Source organism: Diadema antillarum, unplaced genomic scaffold (genome assembly GCF_040938485.1).
Source record: "Diadema antillarum isolate AM-2024a unplaced genomic scaffold, OU_Dant_1.0 seq00000091_RagTag, whole genome shotgun sequence".
In the NCBI taxonomy this organism is placed as follows: Eukaryota; Metazoa; Echinodermata; class Echinoidea; order Diadematoida; family Diadematidae; genus Diadema; species Diadema antillarum.
In genome coordinates, this window is record NW_027271181.1 from 172,882 (window position 1) to 190,811 (window position 17,930).

General features: G+C 37.4%; 1 protein-coding gene across 1 annotated transcript; it reads right to left on the bottom strand.

The window, feature by feature from the left end:
* Nucleotides 1-6,121: 6,121 nt before the first annotated feature.
* LOC139726596 (sulfotransferase 1A1-like) lies at nt 6,122-12,728 on the bottom strand. The gene is made up of 6 exons (XM_071637587.1): nt 12,575-12,728; nt 11,355-11,614; nt 10,291-10,411; nt 9,618-9,715; nt 7,213-7,393; nt 6,122-6,231 (listed from the first exon to the last, which is right to left on the bottom strand). The coding sequence occupies exons 1-6, from the start codon at nt 12,726-12,728 to the stop codon at nt 6,122-6,124; spliced, it is 924 nt and encodes a 307-aa protein (XP_071493688.1).
* Nucleotides 12,729-17,930: the final 5,202 nt, after the last annotated feature.

Consider the following 17,930-nt stretch of genomic DNA (forward strand, 5'->3'; position numbering starts at 1 on the left):
TGCATGGGACGTACAAAGCGTGTAAATCTAAACGTCAACTTAATGGAGGCTGTATTGTTTATTACACAGCATCATTTCTAAAATTTAAGTTATTAGAATTCATATAATCTTATATTTGTTCATAGTTTCCATCTTACGACTTAACGATGCTCACCAGGGAAAGAAATACACAAAATGAAAGTGAATCGAGTCGTATGGAGTCATCTTGCAAGATTTAAAAAAAAAAAAGTGAAAAAAAGTAATCTATTTGGCAATGAAGGTTCCAGTCGTCTAGTAACTTGTTTACAGAACACAGTGAAAGAAGCATCAGTAACATGAATGTGAAGATGTGACCATCTGAGACTATTGCAAAATATGCTCTGTTTTCATCATGTCGTATTTCATTTTTTCTGGAGCCTACATGTGTATGACAATCATCTGTATATTTTGTAACTTATCGATGTTTGTGAAAAATGCATCAGTTTGATTTTGTTAAAATAAATAGACCTTTACATGTGAAGAAAGTGCATCAATTGGCTGTCATTTTCAGTAGTCTGAGTTTAAATCCATGATGGATTTATTTGAAATAAATCCAAGGAAGGCTTAAAATAAGTCTTTCGTCGTTTAAATCCAAGCTGGATTTATTCAAAAAACAAGTCTAAGAAAGATTTAAATGTAATCTAATAAGACTTAAAAAATAAATCCTATAGACTTGAAATTTAAGTCGAACATAGACTTAAATTTTTAAATCCTAGCTAAGACTTACTTTTAAGTCCTAAGGTTTTGTCTGTATTTACAGTCCGCTAGGACTTAAAGAAATAAATCCTTAGGACTTAAAAATAAATCCTAGAAATTAAGAGAGAATGTAATGTTAAAAAGAAATGTCCGAAGGATGACAATGGTAAGTTCCGATTATTAATTTCATTATTCCATTTGTTAAGTTAATTTCTAACTTGGTTAGAAATTCAAAGGTGCATTGATTCTTGCAGTGTCTAAACTTGGTCCCGAGTCCAATTTGACCCATTGTCCAAAAAGAATGATTACTCAGCCATCCATGACCGTGTATGAATAAATAAGATATCATAGGAAAGAGGATATATGTGGCTTTAAGATGTTATTAATGACTTTGATGTAAATTTAACACAATCTTCACAAATTCGAAATTACTGTAAATCTTGTTGCGTTTCTTTTTATACACACTGCAGTATTCGCCAGTGATGCCGTTTAACGCCTCAGCAACCTCACTAAAAACAAACCACACACACACACACACACACACACACGAAACAAACACAAAAACACCAATAATTAAACTCCGTAAAAATCGCTCACGTGTAAAAAAAAAAAGACCACTTCAGTGAATCCAATACTGATCAACACTCCCCTCGAAAGAAATAAACAACTGATGTTACTGCAATAAAATCCAAATTAGTGAAAGACATAATGGCCCGAAATCACGGAGGTCGTACAATCTTGTCCATGGTTTGTCCATGGTTTGCAGCCCAAGAGGAGGTAAAAGCAACCCACGAGTTCGACATTACAACACAGAACTTAAAGGGATCGTATAGTTTTGGTTGAGACCTAATCTCAGGTTTCTAACATTTAAGTGAAATAATGAGAAACCTCAAGAGTATGAAATATGAAAGAGCGTGTGATGAGGAATTCAACGTTTATTTTATGAAAATTGATTTTGAAAAGGCTGAGATATCCACAAAAAAAAGAGCGATTCTAATAAAGCGTGGGACCCACACTTTATTACGATCGCTTTGTGTTATTTTGTTTTTGGATGTTTCAGTCACTACAAACTTGATTTTCATCAAATAAACTTTGAATTCCTCTTAAAATGGTATGCTCTGTACTATATCTTAAGTGTTTTCTTGGTATCTCGCAAAAACTTAAAAGCCCAATTCTCATCTCCACCAACACTGTAACATCCCTTTAATGTGTTGATCTCGCGGGCCTTGTTTGCTTAGTGTCACACTCATCGGTTGTATGACTCGTGGCCTGTATAACTCGTGGGCTGTATGACTCATGGGCTGTATGATTCATGGGTGTCGAACTCGTGACGTGCACTTAAAGCGACGAACCATTCGAAAGGGTATTTTGTGTCGGTAATGCAGGCTTTCATCGTTTAAATGTCGTATTAATTTTTTAGGAGGCATTTTATTTCTTAGATGTTGTTTTTCTTTTTTTTAGCATCAAATCACCTTTAAGTTGATGTGAGAAAGTACTTAAGAATTACTTACATATCATAAGCATCTAGTGTAACAGTCACAATTGCAATAACTTGATGCCAAGGTATATTAGTATGATTATTAGTGAGATTTATTGCAATCCATACACAACTGGTCCTTACCATCGGTAGTTTTTAATCGTTGAATTCTTGTATCTCCTTAGCTCAAAACACATAACGAAAAGAAAAAAAAAAGCTAGCTGAATGTTTTAGTCTGATCGATTTGTGCAATTTCCTCTGAAGCGTGTCATAACAACATACCTTCGTATGTTGCTTGTCATCACTGAAGACAAAAATTAACCCCATTATTGGAAACCGAAGTTTATGACATGTTCTGATTTGCGCATAATTGATTAACTGTCTTTGTTACGTGGCCTAGATAAGCTAAACATGCTAGTTTATGTAATTTAATTCGTCATCATCATCAACAACATCATCATCATCATCATCATATTCATCGTCATTCCTTTCTTCTTCCCCCTCATACCGATCTACTTTATCAACAACACTGTCACAGTATGTCATTTAATTTCTGGTGTTTAAAAAAACAACAACATTAATTCTTTGCAGCTGCCTTAGCCACTGTAAGAACTCAACAAAGTTCTGCAAACTTGTGACGTAGAGGGCTCTGTACACACTTTGCCCGCAAGTAGACATTGACGTCGGGGCAATTAAATGGGCAATTTCCCGATTCCTTTACACACTTTGTATCAGGTATACAGATTGAAATGAAAAAGAATGATAATGAAATCAAAGGAATGTAAATCTCATGTCATCTCTATAATCACGTTTGAAACCTGCAAATTCCACGGAAAATTATGTTTTTCTAATATCCATTATTTAAAGAAACTTACTACATGATAAAGATAAGGGTGTAAATCTTTTCCAAATTAACGTGACTCAGAATTTACCTATTGGAAATGTAAAAACAAAACAAAACAAAACAAAACAAAACAAATCCCAAACATTTTCCTTGTTCTTTAAACTTCTTTTCAGACTGCTTTGTGACTTTATGTAAACTTCATATACGGAAATGATAGACGTAGACCTGCGAACTAGGTGGTATTTGGAACACAGTGTGTTTAGTTGTAACCGTTTCATGCCTAATCAAAACAAATTGTAATAGAATTGATCATGAGGATTTGTTGTTGATTCTGCAGCTGCAATGCACATATCTATTATATCTTGATGCAAACAAACACTTAAACAACAACTATAACAACTAACATTGAAAAAAATAATATCAATCTATTAAATCTGAATTTCTTTGTGACAAAAGAATGATATTAACGGTACACTGTCCGAGGAACAGAGTTAACACCAAGAGCGAAACGTTATAATATACAGAATTGGACTAACAAGAAACATTTCAATATATCACCATGAAAAAAATATTGTGCAATACACGAAAAATTTAAGGATACACTGAAAAGACAGTGCTTATAGTAATAACTATGTGCTACTATGAATATGAGAATCAAATACAAAAACAATTCTGGAAGTTCTCTTTAGAGACAAGACTGACCCGACAACAGGACAATATGAGACCAAGACTGACATAACAAGACAAATAATGAAACAAGTAAACACAACGACCTGAGACAACGACCTGAGCAGAAATATCACAAGAAGGTAATGTGGTTATAAAGTCTAAAGAGGGAAAGGAAAATAGAAGAATTGAGGAAAAAGTTGTAATAACAGCAAACTGTTATGATATAGGTTTTCCCATCCATTTTCGCACTTTTATCATTCAATTTCAAAGATTTATTGTTCAATTTCGTCCCGGGAAGCACGTGGAATGCAAATCCTAACTTCAATTTGGTCAATCGTCATTGTAATTCGTTTTTCGTCAAACATTTTCGAAGACTTGGGCTGCGTTTATCAACTTTCCCCTGTTTAAACGGCTTTCAAAAGCCGTTTCCAAAACCCTTTCGAAAGCCGTTTCCAAAGCCCTTTAGAAACGGCTTCCAAAATAGTTGCGTTTATCAACTCTTCGCGAACACGATAACTGGCCTGTCACTGCACAGCTGCATTGCGCAATTCGACCAGAGGAGAAGAGGTCATATAAGGCGTGCATTGTTCGTAACTGCAGTACAATACTACAAAGCCGTTTCAAAACAGCTTTGCGTTTATCAACTTCAAAGGCTTTTACAAACAGGTTTCTGAAAACCTAACTTCAATTTCGTCAATCGTCATTGTAATTCGTTTTGTCTGTATGTGAACGGTTACAGAAAAAAAAAAATCATGAATGACTGGAAAATCACACCGGATAGAGATATGAGACGAATATGAATGAAAATTTAATGAAAATGATTGACAAAAGACGAAGTCGATCCTGCTGTTTTGAGTGCTGCGAGTGAGACTGTCGACTTTGAACTGTAAGATAGTGACGAAAGTGTATACCAAATGACTAATTTGAATGGACTTTATTTGAAAATGAATGACGAAAGACGAATTTGCAAGTAATATTGGCCTATTCCCGACATCCTGCGACGAAATTGAAGTAAAAATTTGTGAAATTGAATGAAAATAGTTTGAAAATGAATGGGAAAACCTATAGTAGCAATAAAATGAGATGTAAACATGATAAAGGAGATTTTGTGAGTGAATAATAACAGGTCTCCGATTAAAGGACAAGTCCACCTTCATATACATTAGGATTGAGAGAATGCAGCAATATTAGTAGAACACATCAGTGAAAGTTTGAGGAAAATCGGACAATCCGTTCAAAAGTCATGAATATTTCAAGTATCTGTGCAGTCACTGCTGGATGAGAAGACTACTACAGTGTGTGATGTCACAGGCGTACAACTGTATAAGGAAAATAAAAAGAATTTCACAAAACTTTACTTTTTGAATAAAGTGCACATTTCTTCGACTTGCTACTGACGTATGTTAAGGGTAATATTATTCCCCCTGCCTATGAAAGAGAGAAGTCTTGTGTTCTTTTGTTATGCGAGAAAAATGGAAATATGTTGAATTTTCTTTATTCTTTCTTTATATCGTTGTACTCATGTGACATCACAAGCTTACTTAGTCTTTTCATCCAGCCGTGACTGAGCAGAAACTTCATAACTTTTGAACGGATTGTCCGAATTTCCTCAAACTCTCACTGATGTGTTCTACTAATTGCTGCATTCACTCAACCCACATGTCTATGAAGGTGAACTTGTCCTTTAAGTAGAATTATGTGAAGTAATGAAAGAACAGACTTTAATCTCTTTTTAAATGAATATATTGAAGAAGCTGTTCTGATATCGTTATTCAAAAAGTTGCAAAAACTACAGCCAATATGGATAAATGTTCTCTGAGCTAATAATCATAATCCCCGGCTAAACAATGAATATCAACTTAAAATGTGGATTCGGATCTACCTTATAATGTAATAAACACACACAAAAAAAAAACAGATTAGTTTGAAAGTATATATGCATACAAGTGTTAGTTAACCTATCAACCGTAGCAAAACGAAATACAGAGATATCAGATAGCGACTAACACTAAAAACTAAGACTAAGACTAACACGCGCCAATCGCTTATTATGCCTACTACGTTTACACAGCAGCCCCGTGACGTTTGCGGAATGTCGTGCGCCATGGGATTTTGGCCATTTTTGTTTTTCTCCGTATGAATTTGGCCTTCTTTCCTCACAACCTGGCCTTGCTCCTTGTGTTTTGGATGTTTTCGACAGTTTAACAATGTAACCGCGCATCCAGACAATCACGGCCCATCAAGTTTGCTCATCTCTTCCAACCACCCCCCCCCCCCCCGCGTTGTCTCACGTATAGATCCCGTTTTGTCCACGGTTCCCCGAAACGTGATCGCCGTGGCCGCGCGTCTGCAGATACATAATGTAAACTTGGCATAAGCAAGGCAGCAAGTTCCCAGTTGATTTTTAGTCACCGATCTTATTCAAATTGGACCCCGATATCCACTCCCTGCATCTCCTTCTGGAACCACTCGTCGAACTTTTCGTTTTGCGCGACCGTGAAATAGTTCTTCCAGCGACCTGTCTTTCCTGTGTATGTAAAAATATTAGAAAAAGAGAAAGCACTGGTCAAATAGTGAGTCTCAAGCGTTTAATATTCAGGTCATTAATGATTATGACCAACAATGAAGGGCTGTACATAAAACAATATTCAAAATAATGCATGTCTTCTAGTACGAGAAACGTTATACCAGCAGGTGTTTTCATTAAGCAGTCATATTATAATACTATAGTAACGCCGTTATTATTTTGAGGTTTTGTCTGAGGGCCGTTGTTATCGTGACTCCTTGGATGATTAGCAGCGGTATGATTATAAATAAAGCTGTACTGCTTTTTTGGTCACTGAAGCTTGTCAGGTTAACAAATTAGCCAGATCGTGATTAGCAGATGTGCACTTTGGTACAAATGATGTTCTTTTTTCTGAGTTGGTTAGACTTTTCAAAAAAGACATGATACTTGTTTATGCTTACCCAACATAACAATTTATGGAATTCATCTTTTTTTTTTTTTTAAATCAACTTGCATGGACCATGGTGACCAGAATGGTTCGCCTATTAACACACGGGGAAGCATCCATTTCATTGTTTCGCGTTAACGCATTAACAAACTTTTTCTTCCATCAACATTGCCAAATACCAGACTTGCTGTGAGGTGGATGTGCTGACAAGCACCATCTATGATTGTGTATAGGGATTACATGAATAATCACTACATTACAGATACTTATCTCAGTGAATTTAAAAGATCTGTCAGTGCACTTGACCTATCTCTGCTCATGCGCAAATTGGAACTACGAGCTGGCTAATTTGACATGCTTGTGCTTTGTTATGATTTTTGTATTATGGTTCTGATCAAGCTATCTTATCGAATTACGCCCACTCTTTTAGCGGATCTATAAACTACAAACTATTGTGGAAGAAACATTTTGACGACGATCGAGAGTGGCTCTTTGCTATAATCTCCCTTATTTCCAGCGTCAACGTAAGACATTAATGGCGATATTTGCTTTACCTTTGTTGAGGAATGGCAGCCGAATAAGCTCAGAATTGGGTTCCGCGTTTTCTTCAGCTCTTTTCTGGTAGGTCTTCCGCATTCCGGGCATAGAGCTGTTTTCAACAACCCGCTGCAAGGCTTCATCCGACAGAGGGCGTCCCATATGATCGGCCACAATCCGGATGTATTTCTCAGGGTCCTAACACAATAATGTGTTAAATTAGTGAATACCGCAAGAGTCTTCTCCTTCTTCTTCTCCCCTTTCCTTTCTCTTCTTTTCTCCCCCTTTAACTTCACCTCTCATGCCCCTCTCTCCCTCTTCGGTTTCGACCACTTCCACTCTACATTCCCCGATCAATACCTGATCAACGCATTGAACTCAAAACTTGCACCAGCGAGAACATAAATTATCAGAAGAAATTCAGATAAGTGAATGCGTTTGAAACTTAAGGAGTGCTTCAAGCTACGGTCACAAAGGTTCGTACGAACGATGCGTTCGTACGAATGTCACTGTTCTTACGAATTCTGGAGTTCGTCAATCGTAGATGGGGCACAGATTCTTACGGCCTTCTTACGAATTTCGTACGAACGCTGTTTGATTCGCAAGAACAAATGTCAAATTGTGTACCTACGCCTTACGAGTCCCTTACGAACGCCTTACAAACTCGAAGAGTTGTTCGTAAGAACGCCGTACGAATCTCTGTAGTCCTCTTTGAACAACTTAAAGGGACTGGGGAGGAGTGTTGGAACCCAAAATGCAAAAGTACTATTTCATGAAGTGAAACAGGCAAAAACAAGGGCCAATGCCTATGAAAGAACTAAGCAATGAAAAAGAATCGGTGAAAAATATGGCATTATGAAGATATCTATGATTTTGTGAAGAGCGTTACATGTAACGCTTGTCAAAATCACAGGGGGTCGGCTTAGAGGCTCTCCGTTCAAATGAGTTGTTATTTGCCTCCCTCTTTTGTCCGATTTTGGCACAGTGTCGATGTACTGCCTTCTCCTCGGCGAAAAGCAAGCCCAAGATTCCGCGATCGAAATACATTGTACTAGTAGGGTACTACCAAAATACCATGTGAACGCCACGCGGGTGGCGTTTTTTTTTAAAGACGGCACAGATTGGGGCATGGCGCGTGTTAAACCTATGGGAAAAACGTTGGGTTAGGGTTTTTGGTTATGGTTATGGTTAGGGTTAGGGTTAGGGTTGGGGTTAGGGTTAGGGTTAGGGTTAGGGTTTGATGGTTAGGGTTAGGATTAGGATTAGGGTTAGGTTTAGGGATAGGGTCCCCGATAGATTTTTAGTTTCCCCAATCTGTGCCGTCTAAAAAAAAACACGCGGCCAGGAGGCCAGCGCTAGACCTCGCGCCGCCCGGCGGCGTCAGCAGGCTGGAGAGAGCTAAAGCGCAAGCTAGCTAAGCTGCGCGCGTATTAGTTAGTACTGCTAGTACGGTAGTATCCAGCTACAAAGTAGTTCCGCAGAGTTCTGTGAGCTCACTCGGCATGTTGGCTTGCTATCGCTATAAGTTCGCTTGATGTTCGCAGTCAACAAGCATTACACTACAGGGGGCGCTATGTCAAAAAGGTAATTCACATACGACTCGTCATCGAATCGAAGGATCTTTTTCCAGAAGACTATGTTTTGTTTTTCACTTTTTAAAACATGTTAGAAGATTCCGATTTCCAAGATATTTTGACACATGTTAAGTTACATATCTACCCTTCATTTTATACCCAAAACACCTTCTCTTCCGCATGTTTTGCACAACCGAACACTCATCCCCAGTCCCTTTAAGGCGTTCTTACAATCATCGTAAGAATCTAAGGCTTCAAGAATTGTCTCTCGACCCTGCAAAATCTTGCGTAGATGTTACGATGTTTGTACGACGAGAGGGTTTCGTACGAATTTAAAAAAAATCTTGGACAAGGCCATCGACCAGGCTACGAACTTACGAACGGTCTACGAACGGTCAACGAACGCTGGTCTTACGAAATTGTCTACAAATCGTTCGTACGGCGTTCGTAGCAGTTCTTAATGGTATTTGCGACCGAACCTTGAACAATTCTATATAGCGAAATACGATGATGGTAACCATGATAGGGTACCGGTAAGTAATTATTATCGTAATCTCCGATAGATCTCCATAATCGTACTTTATAGTTAATATCAGATTGAATTTGCTACGACTTGCAAGAGGCAGTGCACGTTCAGATTTTTTTTTTTTTTTTTTTTGGGGGGGGGGATCTCTCTCACTGAGTGATAAGGCCAGGGATAGTATGATCGACCATTCACTTGCCATGAACCTATGAACGCGAAGTCCATAGACTAGATAACCAGGCATGCATATAATTTCCGAATACTGTTCTACGCCTTGTGGTTATAGATTTATTGCGACGCGCACTGTCTTTAACTCAGTTCATACCTGTAGGATGTCTTCGTAAAACAAGAAGAGCAGGTTTTCTTCCTGTCGGATTTCCCAGAATTCCTTGACATGGTCAGGCCATGGTCCGAATTCAATGTCTGGAAAGAGACATAAAAACACAGATGGAGAGAGAGAGAAAATAGTCTTGCTCTGTTTATCAAATTACCATTGTGTTATCTTCACGGCGCAAAAGCCGACTATATTTTTGTTAGTTTCATTAATGTAATCAGACAGAACAGAAGAAATCTCATCAGTGATTAGCATTCTATCACGAAACATTGACGCAAATATACGAAAATAAGAAGTTTAAACGATAATGTCATCCCCATCCATCTTTCGCCTTGGTTTTAGCGTAAGAAACATTCTGAGCAGATAAAAATTCGTGAAATTCATGATAAATAAAGTGAACATGTAGATTTGATACCATGTTCCCCTTCCCATAATTTATCTTCATACTCGCAAACATGAAATTAACTAGAGAAGAATGCGAGGAATACTAAGTATACACGCACTTCATATCACTTAGAACTATTTTGGAATTATAATCTCATTTATATTGTTAAACACAGTTAAATGTGAATTGAATTCTGGTGGTATACCATGATACTGCAAGACTATCTAAATAAGAATACTCTGTAAGACTATTAAATTTTAGTATTGAGTCGATACTCACTTCCGTTGATAACCAATTCAATGGTTCTTTCCCATGTCAAAGGAACTTCAAAGGGATAGTCCTTCAGAAAGTTGTACCAGGAGACAGCAGTATCCTTCGGGTTGCGGGCGACGTAGATTACCTATAGCAAGGATTAGGAATAAAATGTGAATGTGTTTTATTGACGAATGAAGATCTCTATATCGCAAAGTTAAAGGGGCTGTACAGTACTGGATGAGGTGGGGATTCATGGTTTTACAATCCTAAGTGAGATAATGAGAAACCTCTTATGAAATATGAAAGAGCATATAATTTTAAGAAGGATTCAACGTTTATTTGGTGAAAATTGGTTTTCAAATGGCTGAGATATCAAAAAAAGTGATGATAATAATAAAATACTACATGCCCCAACTTTATTAGGATCTCTTTGTTTCACCTTGTTTTTGGATATCTCGGCCGCTTCAGAACCGATTTTCATAAAAAAACTTTTGATACCCCTTAGAATTGCATGCTCTATGACATCTCATAGAGTGGTTTCTGAATATCTCGCAAAATGTTAAAAGCTAAATCCTCACCTCGACCAGAACTGTACACACCCTTTAAGTGAAATGTGAAATAATTAATGCAGTGCATGCCTACTCACAAGGGGAAGGTATAAGATATCGAAACATTTGAACTTCGATATCTATTGAATGATAATACAACGCAAGATAAGAAACGAGAGATTATGAAAAAGAGCAGCAAATCTATTTTGTATTCATTATTCTGAACTGTATGAAAACATGCAGTAGTGCATTATGTACAATAACATATACAAAATTGTATATACGATGTATGATTTATATCAATCGACTGAAAATAATATTAACTCTTACATCATGATAAATTGATCAAAGGAGATATCTCTTTCCTTATGCTTATTGTTTCTACCGTTTTTGTCTTCGAGTAATTGTATTTGTGTGCAATGTGTGTATGCTACACACATAGATTATTCTACCATGGTATTTGTATGTGTACGTATCATTATGTATCAAAATCATAATGTATTTGTGTGTGTCACACGGTTCAGTCTACTATACAACAACCTTGCCAGTCTTCAACAAAGCCTCGGGCATGTACTTGAGCCTCAGATGGGTCTGGATAACTCTCGGTGAGGGCGCTCTCTCGATCTTCTCCATGTTTGGCGCCATGTCTGGAGGGCTCTGCTCTTCTTCCTCCATGGTGTCTGGAAGCTTCTGGTCCAGGTCGATCATCTCGACGACGGTGGAGCTGGAAATGCGGTCGACTTTCTCCGGGTAGCCATCCGAGTTGATGAGACCGACAATTTCCAACATCCAGTGGGTTCCTGCATGGAAGTTAGACAAAATTCTTTGTCCATTAAAGGTCCTGTATACCGTCCCTTTTGGAGCATTGATTTTAAAAATGTTTCAGATATCACTTTTGATGCATACGTGTAGGTCAGTTGTATCACAAAACATCATACCATATAAGATTTAACGTAATAAAATAAAGCCTAAAATATAAGGAGATATCACTATTTTTCCTCATTAAACCGTAACTATAGACTGTTTAGTCTGGAAACATTTTTATCATAACTATTGTTCACATTTTGTATATTTAATAATACTTAACATAAATTATACTGGTTCCAATTTTAACATTGGTAGTTTCTATCCCTAACTCGCAGTTAAGCACTATTTTGAAGCAGTAATGCTGGGTTTTTGTTCCATCTGCAAATGTTTAAATTATGCCTTTAATTTCTTTTCTGTTGTGTTACATTCCCCTTGCGTTGTCCTCCTCAGACGAAAATTTTGTCATATCATTTAGTGGTATTGAAAATACTAAAGAAGTTCAAGTTATTCATATGTGTGTGTGTGTGTGTGCGTGTGTGTATTTTGTTCCTTCAGTTAAAATAAGGAGGGACTGTATACAAACCATAATGCCCAGAGGCCGTTATCCAAGTCCACTGACGAACTGCCTGTTGATAACGGTCTCCTCTATACCTGTATACATGAAATATATTACATAGGGCCTACGTATACTAACACATAATTACCTATTTCTATTAAATATGATGGTTTATAATCATATTGATGTGAAAATTTTTGATTTTGTCATCATGCTTTATTTGTACAAATAAAACCAAAAAAAAAATAAAACAAACTGAAACTATACGGCTGAAATTTTACCATAATAATCGTAATTCATTAACGTTCTGTGTGTGTGTGTGTGTGTGTGTGTGTGTGTGTGTGTGTTTGTGTGTGTGTTTTCAAAGCTGTGCAAATTCGACAACTGAGAAATATACCTGATTTGGGATAAGTCACTACCCAAGTATCGTCGGGGCGGACGTTAAATGTCCGCAAGGCTTTGATGCTGGAATCCAACACAAAGTTTAAGTAGTTGATTCCATCGTACTCGTGCACACCTCGGATGTAAGACGGCTTCGTTCGCTTCGCCATTTTCCTGCGAATTCCGGAACTAAGTCAGAGATCTGTGCGGAAACACAACGGAAGTGTTTGAGAACAAAGTATAGTGGTGCAGAGGATAAGTATCAGGACTTCCACAAGTGAGGGTCCTATGGTTCGAATCCTGTGATGTGCTTACATTCATGGACAAGGTGCTTTGCTGGCGCAATCATAACAATAGCAGGGCTCTCTGACTCAGAGAACAGCACAGCGGCACTGAAAAAGCAATCTTTCAAGCTTTCGACGCAAACAAACAAACAAACAAACAATTAAATGATAAACAAACAGACAGCTTCTCTGTCCGTCTGCTCGTATTTTTATTTGTCAGTTTGTTTTTGTCATCAGGGTATAAACGAATATTTCTGAATTCATGTGTAATCAAAATTATAATCATTATTATTATTATTATCATCATCATTATTATCATTTGCATTTTCATCAGAAGTATAGATTGATGCTTTCGCTGTGGAGTAATTCTGTAATCCAGCAGTCAAGCTAAATTACACACTTTTCTATTGCAGCTGTTTCATGACAGTAAAGTTGCTTTAAGTTAATGATTTTTTTTTTTTAGCTGTTGCTGTAATACCTCTGTGACCTGTCGGATGGGAGCTCGATCTTCTCATGCAGATACTGAATTCTCTTTTTTTTTATGCTTTGCTGTTGCTATTACTGTGTTGCTCTGACGCCTTTTGTTTTACATTTCACTTTAGTCAAAAATACTTGCAATATAATATATACTATATTATGTTCTTGCTCACGTCAGTTTTACCGATAAGTCGTAGCCATTCTCTTCTCTTTTTCAGGGAATTTCTGTAATTCTTGTAGCAATACCAAGGCCTCACAATGTAATCCCTAATTTTTTTTATTACAAAGATGTCATATACAATACATTAATGGTGCATGATATGAATTCATAGTCTAATTGAATATCAAAGATGTGCTTCAGTTATAAACATTAATTGACCAATAATGTTGCATGCTTTAGGATAGATTATGCCATTTCCTTTGAATGTATGAACTCAATGCTCAATAATTATAATTCAGTGCCAACATAATGCGTTGTAATATTAAGAGCAAAAGGAAAATAATGCATAATTAATTTTCTAGAAACAGAGATATTCTTTTGTTTCTAACAGGGGACAAAATATGGAGACGTTTGGAACTTTTTGTTTGTATTTTTAATCGTTACTGTAAACTCCCATAAAGATGTTAAAACTGCAAATTTGAAATTCACTTTTCTTCCTCTGACAGTATACGTGGATGTCATGTACGTTTCAAATTCTTATAACATGCTTGAAAGCCGATAACACATATTTCCGGTTTCTAGAATATTCAAATACAGTAGATCGATGCGTTTTGTAGGGCTCTTTAGATCTATCAAAAGGCAGACAGACTACAATAATATTAGGAGCTCAAAGTGGGAAACATATTATTCTCTATATCTACGACAGGTGACACGTTAAAGAAACATAGTTGGGTTGATGACAGTTTTGTTTTTTTAGATCGTTATTCTGTTTAATGGGATATCAGTCTTAAACCGACCTTGTGTTGATATTCATGCATAGCCTAACAACAATGCTCTTTAAAGGAGATATCCGTTTACAAAATGTTATCAATAGGAAAAAATACATCACTTTCGTCAAGTAAAGAGGTATTCCGAAAATGATACTGCGATAGTTGCAAAACGTTACATTTCTGCCAATTGTAGTTTATAATGAGACGCTACTGGGCCTCGAAAAATGATCATATATCGTGATAATATCCTCTACCTTTGACTTTTGTATGAAGAGAGAGTGAGAGAGAAAGAGAGAGAGAGAGAGAGAAAGAGAAATAAAAAGAAAAGACACATGATGTACAATAGAATTGCCGTAAAACAAAAACGCGCATTGCCAACAGAAAAGTTATCAAAACCAAGTTGTTTCCACTTACCAACTTAAATCACTTCACTCCAACTCGTCCAATTGCAACTGCCGCAACAGTGCTACCCTTCAAAATGAATTACAAACCAATGATGTGTTGTACATTTTAGGATATGTGACCCGCCGCAACAAAAAGACCCAAGAAAACCGCTTTAGAACTCAGATTGTCAGAATTAGTGAACCATTGCTCATATAATGTAGGAATCTTGAGGGCTTTTTACACTTGTAAATTTTTGCTTAGTCCCGTACCAACGGTGGGGCTAAGGGGGGGGGGGGGGGGGGGGGGGGCTTAGCCCCACCGTTGGTACGGGACTATCCTTAGCCCACTTTCTGTTTACACTCGTTTTTGCCAAAGTGGGCTAGCCCCACCGATAATCCCGTACTATCTGGCCCTGGAAAATAGCAGGGTTAGCACCGCAATTGCTGTGCCAAGCAAGTGAGTGTAAACAGAACGAAAAAATAATCCGGGGCTAAGCGACGGAGACGAAGTCCAACCCCCACTGACCAATCAGAAATGAAGAAATCAAGCGCTGCCAGTGCATGTACGTGTACAGTGCACAGCGCAATCATGAATATTCATGTGGTTTGGAAAGTACCGGACTAAGAAGTACGAGTGTAAAAAAGGTCAATTTTCTCCTTAGTCCACCGACAACAGATAGTACGGGACTAATTGGCGAGTGTAAAAAGCTGAAAAAATTGGTACGGGACTAACGATAGTCCTGGGTCAGAGAAAGTACGGGGTTAAGAAACACAAGTGTAAAAAGGGCTTTGGGACCACTGAAATCCGAATGCATGTTGATTTGTGTTGATTTATGATACCCTCAACATCACTTTTGCGGTGAAACGAATATCTAGTCATATTCCATATATTATTCTTAACGATTTTTCTTCTATTTTTCTTCAGATTACTTAGGAACGCCCACAAAAAAAAATCCTTCCAAATCAATATTCCTCAGATTACCTCATCTGTCAATCATTGCTAAAGTGCTGAAATGTACTGAAATCCCGAGCTGGGTCTAAAAACATGTTTCCTGTTTCATTCATGCGTATAGTAAAAGTTAACGAGTTCATCCTTTGTGACGACTTACAAACTGGTGTTGTGGTACAACACAGCTCTAAAGTACACCATCAAATCCTAGGCAACCTATGAATATGATAACAGCCTGCTAACCCTCAATTGCCTGCCCTTCTCAACGCTATTATTTTCATCCATGCTTTACAATGTCGGAAAAATATGTTTTCCACATGACACAATAAGCTGTTTGTACCTTTATGCATCAATCTCTGAAATCGACATTCCATGCCGCAGTGCAATGATTAGGAACTATTGTAGAGATATACATCAGACAATCACTCGACATGACAAAGAGAATGAAAAAAAAAAATCAAGGCATTAACATAACGGCAGAATTCAAAGTGAACAGTAGGGCGTGATAGCTAGTGAGGATTTCGTTCAAGTAACAGCGGTTTTCTTTTCTACGAGACCTGCACCTCATGAAAGGTACTGATAGGATACAGGCTCAAATCCTGGCGATTAATATAACAGGTCTCTGTTTGCAAAGTTATAATGTAGCTTACCCTTTTCCCTCTAGGTACATTTGTTAAATTTAATTTCATAAACAGTTATAACTTATACAAAGAAAATAAGTATTGAACATGGCATAATTCAGAACATGAATCAAAGTTAACTATCCAAACATAATGAAACGATTACTGTATTGATATGTTGCGAGTATTGAAAATTATAACGGTGAATAGCCCACTAAGCCAAGGGAAAACACAAAAACACACACACACACACACACACACACACACACACACACACACACACACACACAGAAATTGCCAGTGATATTGCAACAAAAGGCTCTGGTGTGCGATTTTAAGTTTAACAAAAAAGACAGTAAATTAACCAGATAATCGGCTCCATTGACACAATGTTTCTCCCACTCGTTATTTGTATATCTCTACCTCTCATCCTGTTTTTTCTCTCTCTATTTTAAAAGGTCCTTTGTAGTTCGCACGTCTCTTCCGTCACCGTGATAACTGACACCAGTACTCCTTTAACCCTTTGCATGCTATGACTGCTGATTGGCACAGAAAGCCCCTTAGCGTTTCACACACTGTCCAAAGGGGGTCATCCCACTAGACCGACACCCACGAGTCATGCAGCCCACGAGTTCGACATTGAAAACAGGTCCATGGGTCATACAACTCACGAGTCATACAGCCCATGAGGTCGACACCAGGCAAATAAAGTCCATGAGGTTCTACACTAGGTAAAAACAGCCCACGAGTTAGACAGATACAACGCGGGGCTTAATGTTGCGGTCTCGTGGGCCTTGTTAGCTCAGTGTCGAACTAATGGGCTGTATGACTCGTGAGCTGTATAACTCATAAGCTGTATGACTTGTGAGCTGTATGACTCGTGGGCTGTATGACTCGTGGGTGTCGGTCTCGTGACGTGCACTCGTCCAAAGTACCTGGCACAGTGAGGGTTAAACCGATATAAGAATTATCTTGGATAGCAAGTGCGGTGCCAAGTAAGTGTGAAAGGATACAAAAAAGATATAGTTATATTACAGCATATCAGTATAATGATGAGATATGAAATCATCAAAGGCATTTGAAAAATATGCTAATTGCATGAATCTATCTTAATTCAATTCAATTCAATTCAATTCAAATTTCATTTCATTTCATTTCATTTTCATTTTTCCCAATATGGCATAACACAACGTAATTACGAATGATCCTAGGTATACATTTGACTCTGAAAAAAAAAATAATGGTGGTTAACAAATGAAGATAATTACATGCATACCTATTTGAGTAATGAAAAATATATTTCTAGAGAAAAAAAAACCTAGATGTCCATGAAAAAGCATGATTGTATATTGCGAACAACTCAAGGAATTCTAGGAGAGTAGTATATACATAACATCAAATAATTCAAAACAGGACGGAACAAAACAGGAGAAACACAACAACATGAAATTATTGTGGGATAGACAATGAAAAGATCAGCAACAATCATTTTGTTTTACTTTGTTTTGGATATTCAACCATTCCAAAAACCGATTTTCATCAAATGAACTTTGAATTTCTCTTAAAATAAGTATGCTCTGTAAAATTTCATACCTGGTTTCTTGGTATCACGCAAAAAGTTGAAAAGCTCAATCCTAATTTCAACCAATACTGTTCCATCCCTTTAAACCCTTGATACCTTTTCAAAGAAGAATTTATCTAAATGAACCGCGCTATTATCAAATTAAAG

Bases quoted from the DNA above. Each gene is read 5' to 3' on its own strand.
- LOC139726596 (XM_071637587.1), bottom strand. From the start codon at position 12,728: ATGGCGAAGCGAACGAAGCCGTCTTACATCCGAGGTGTGCACGAGTAC. The intron at 7,394-9,617 runs GTATGAACTGAG...TTATTGTGTTAG, and splicing joins TTTACGAAGACATCCTACAG to GACCCTGAGAAATACATCCG. The intron at 6,232-7,212 runs GTAAAGCAAATA...TTACATACACAG, and splicing joins GCTGCCATTCCTCAACAAAG to GAAAGACAGGTCGCTGGAAG.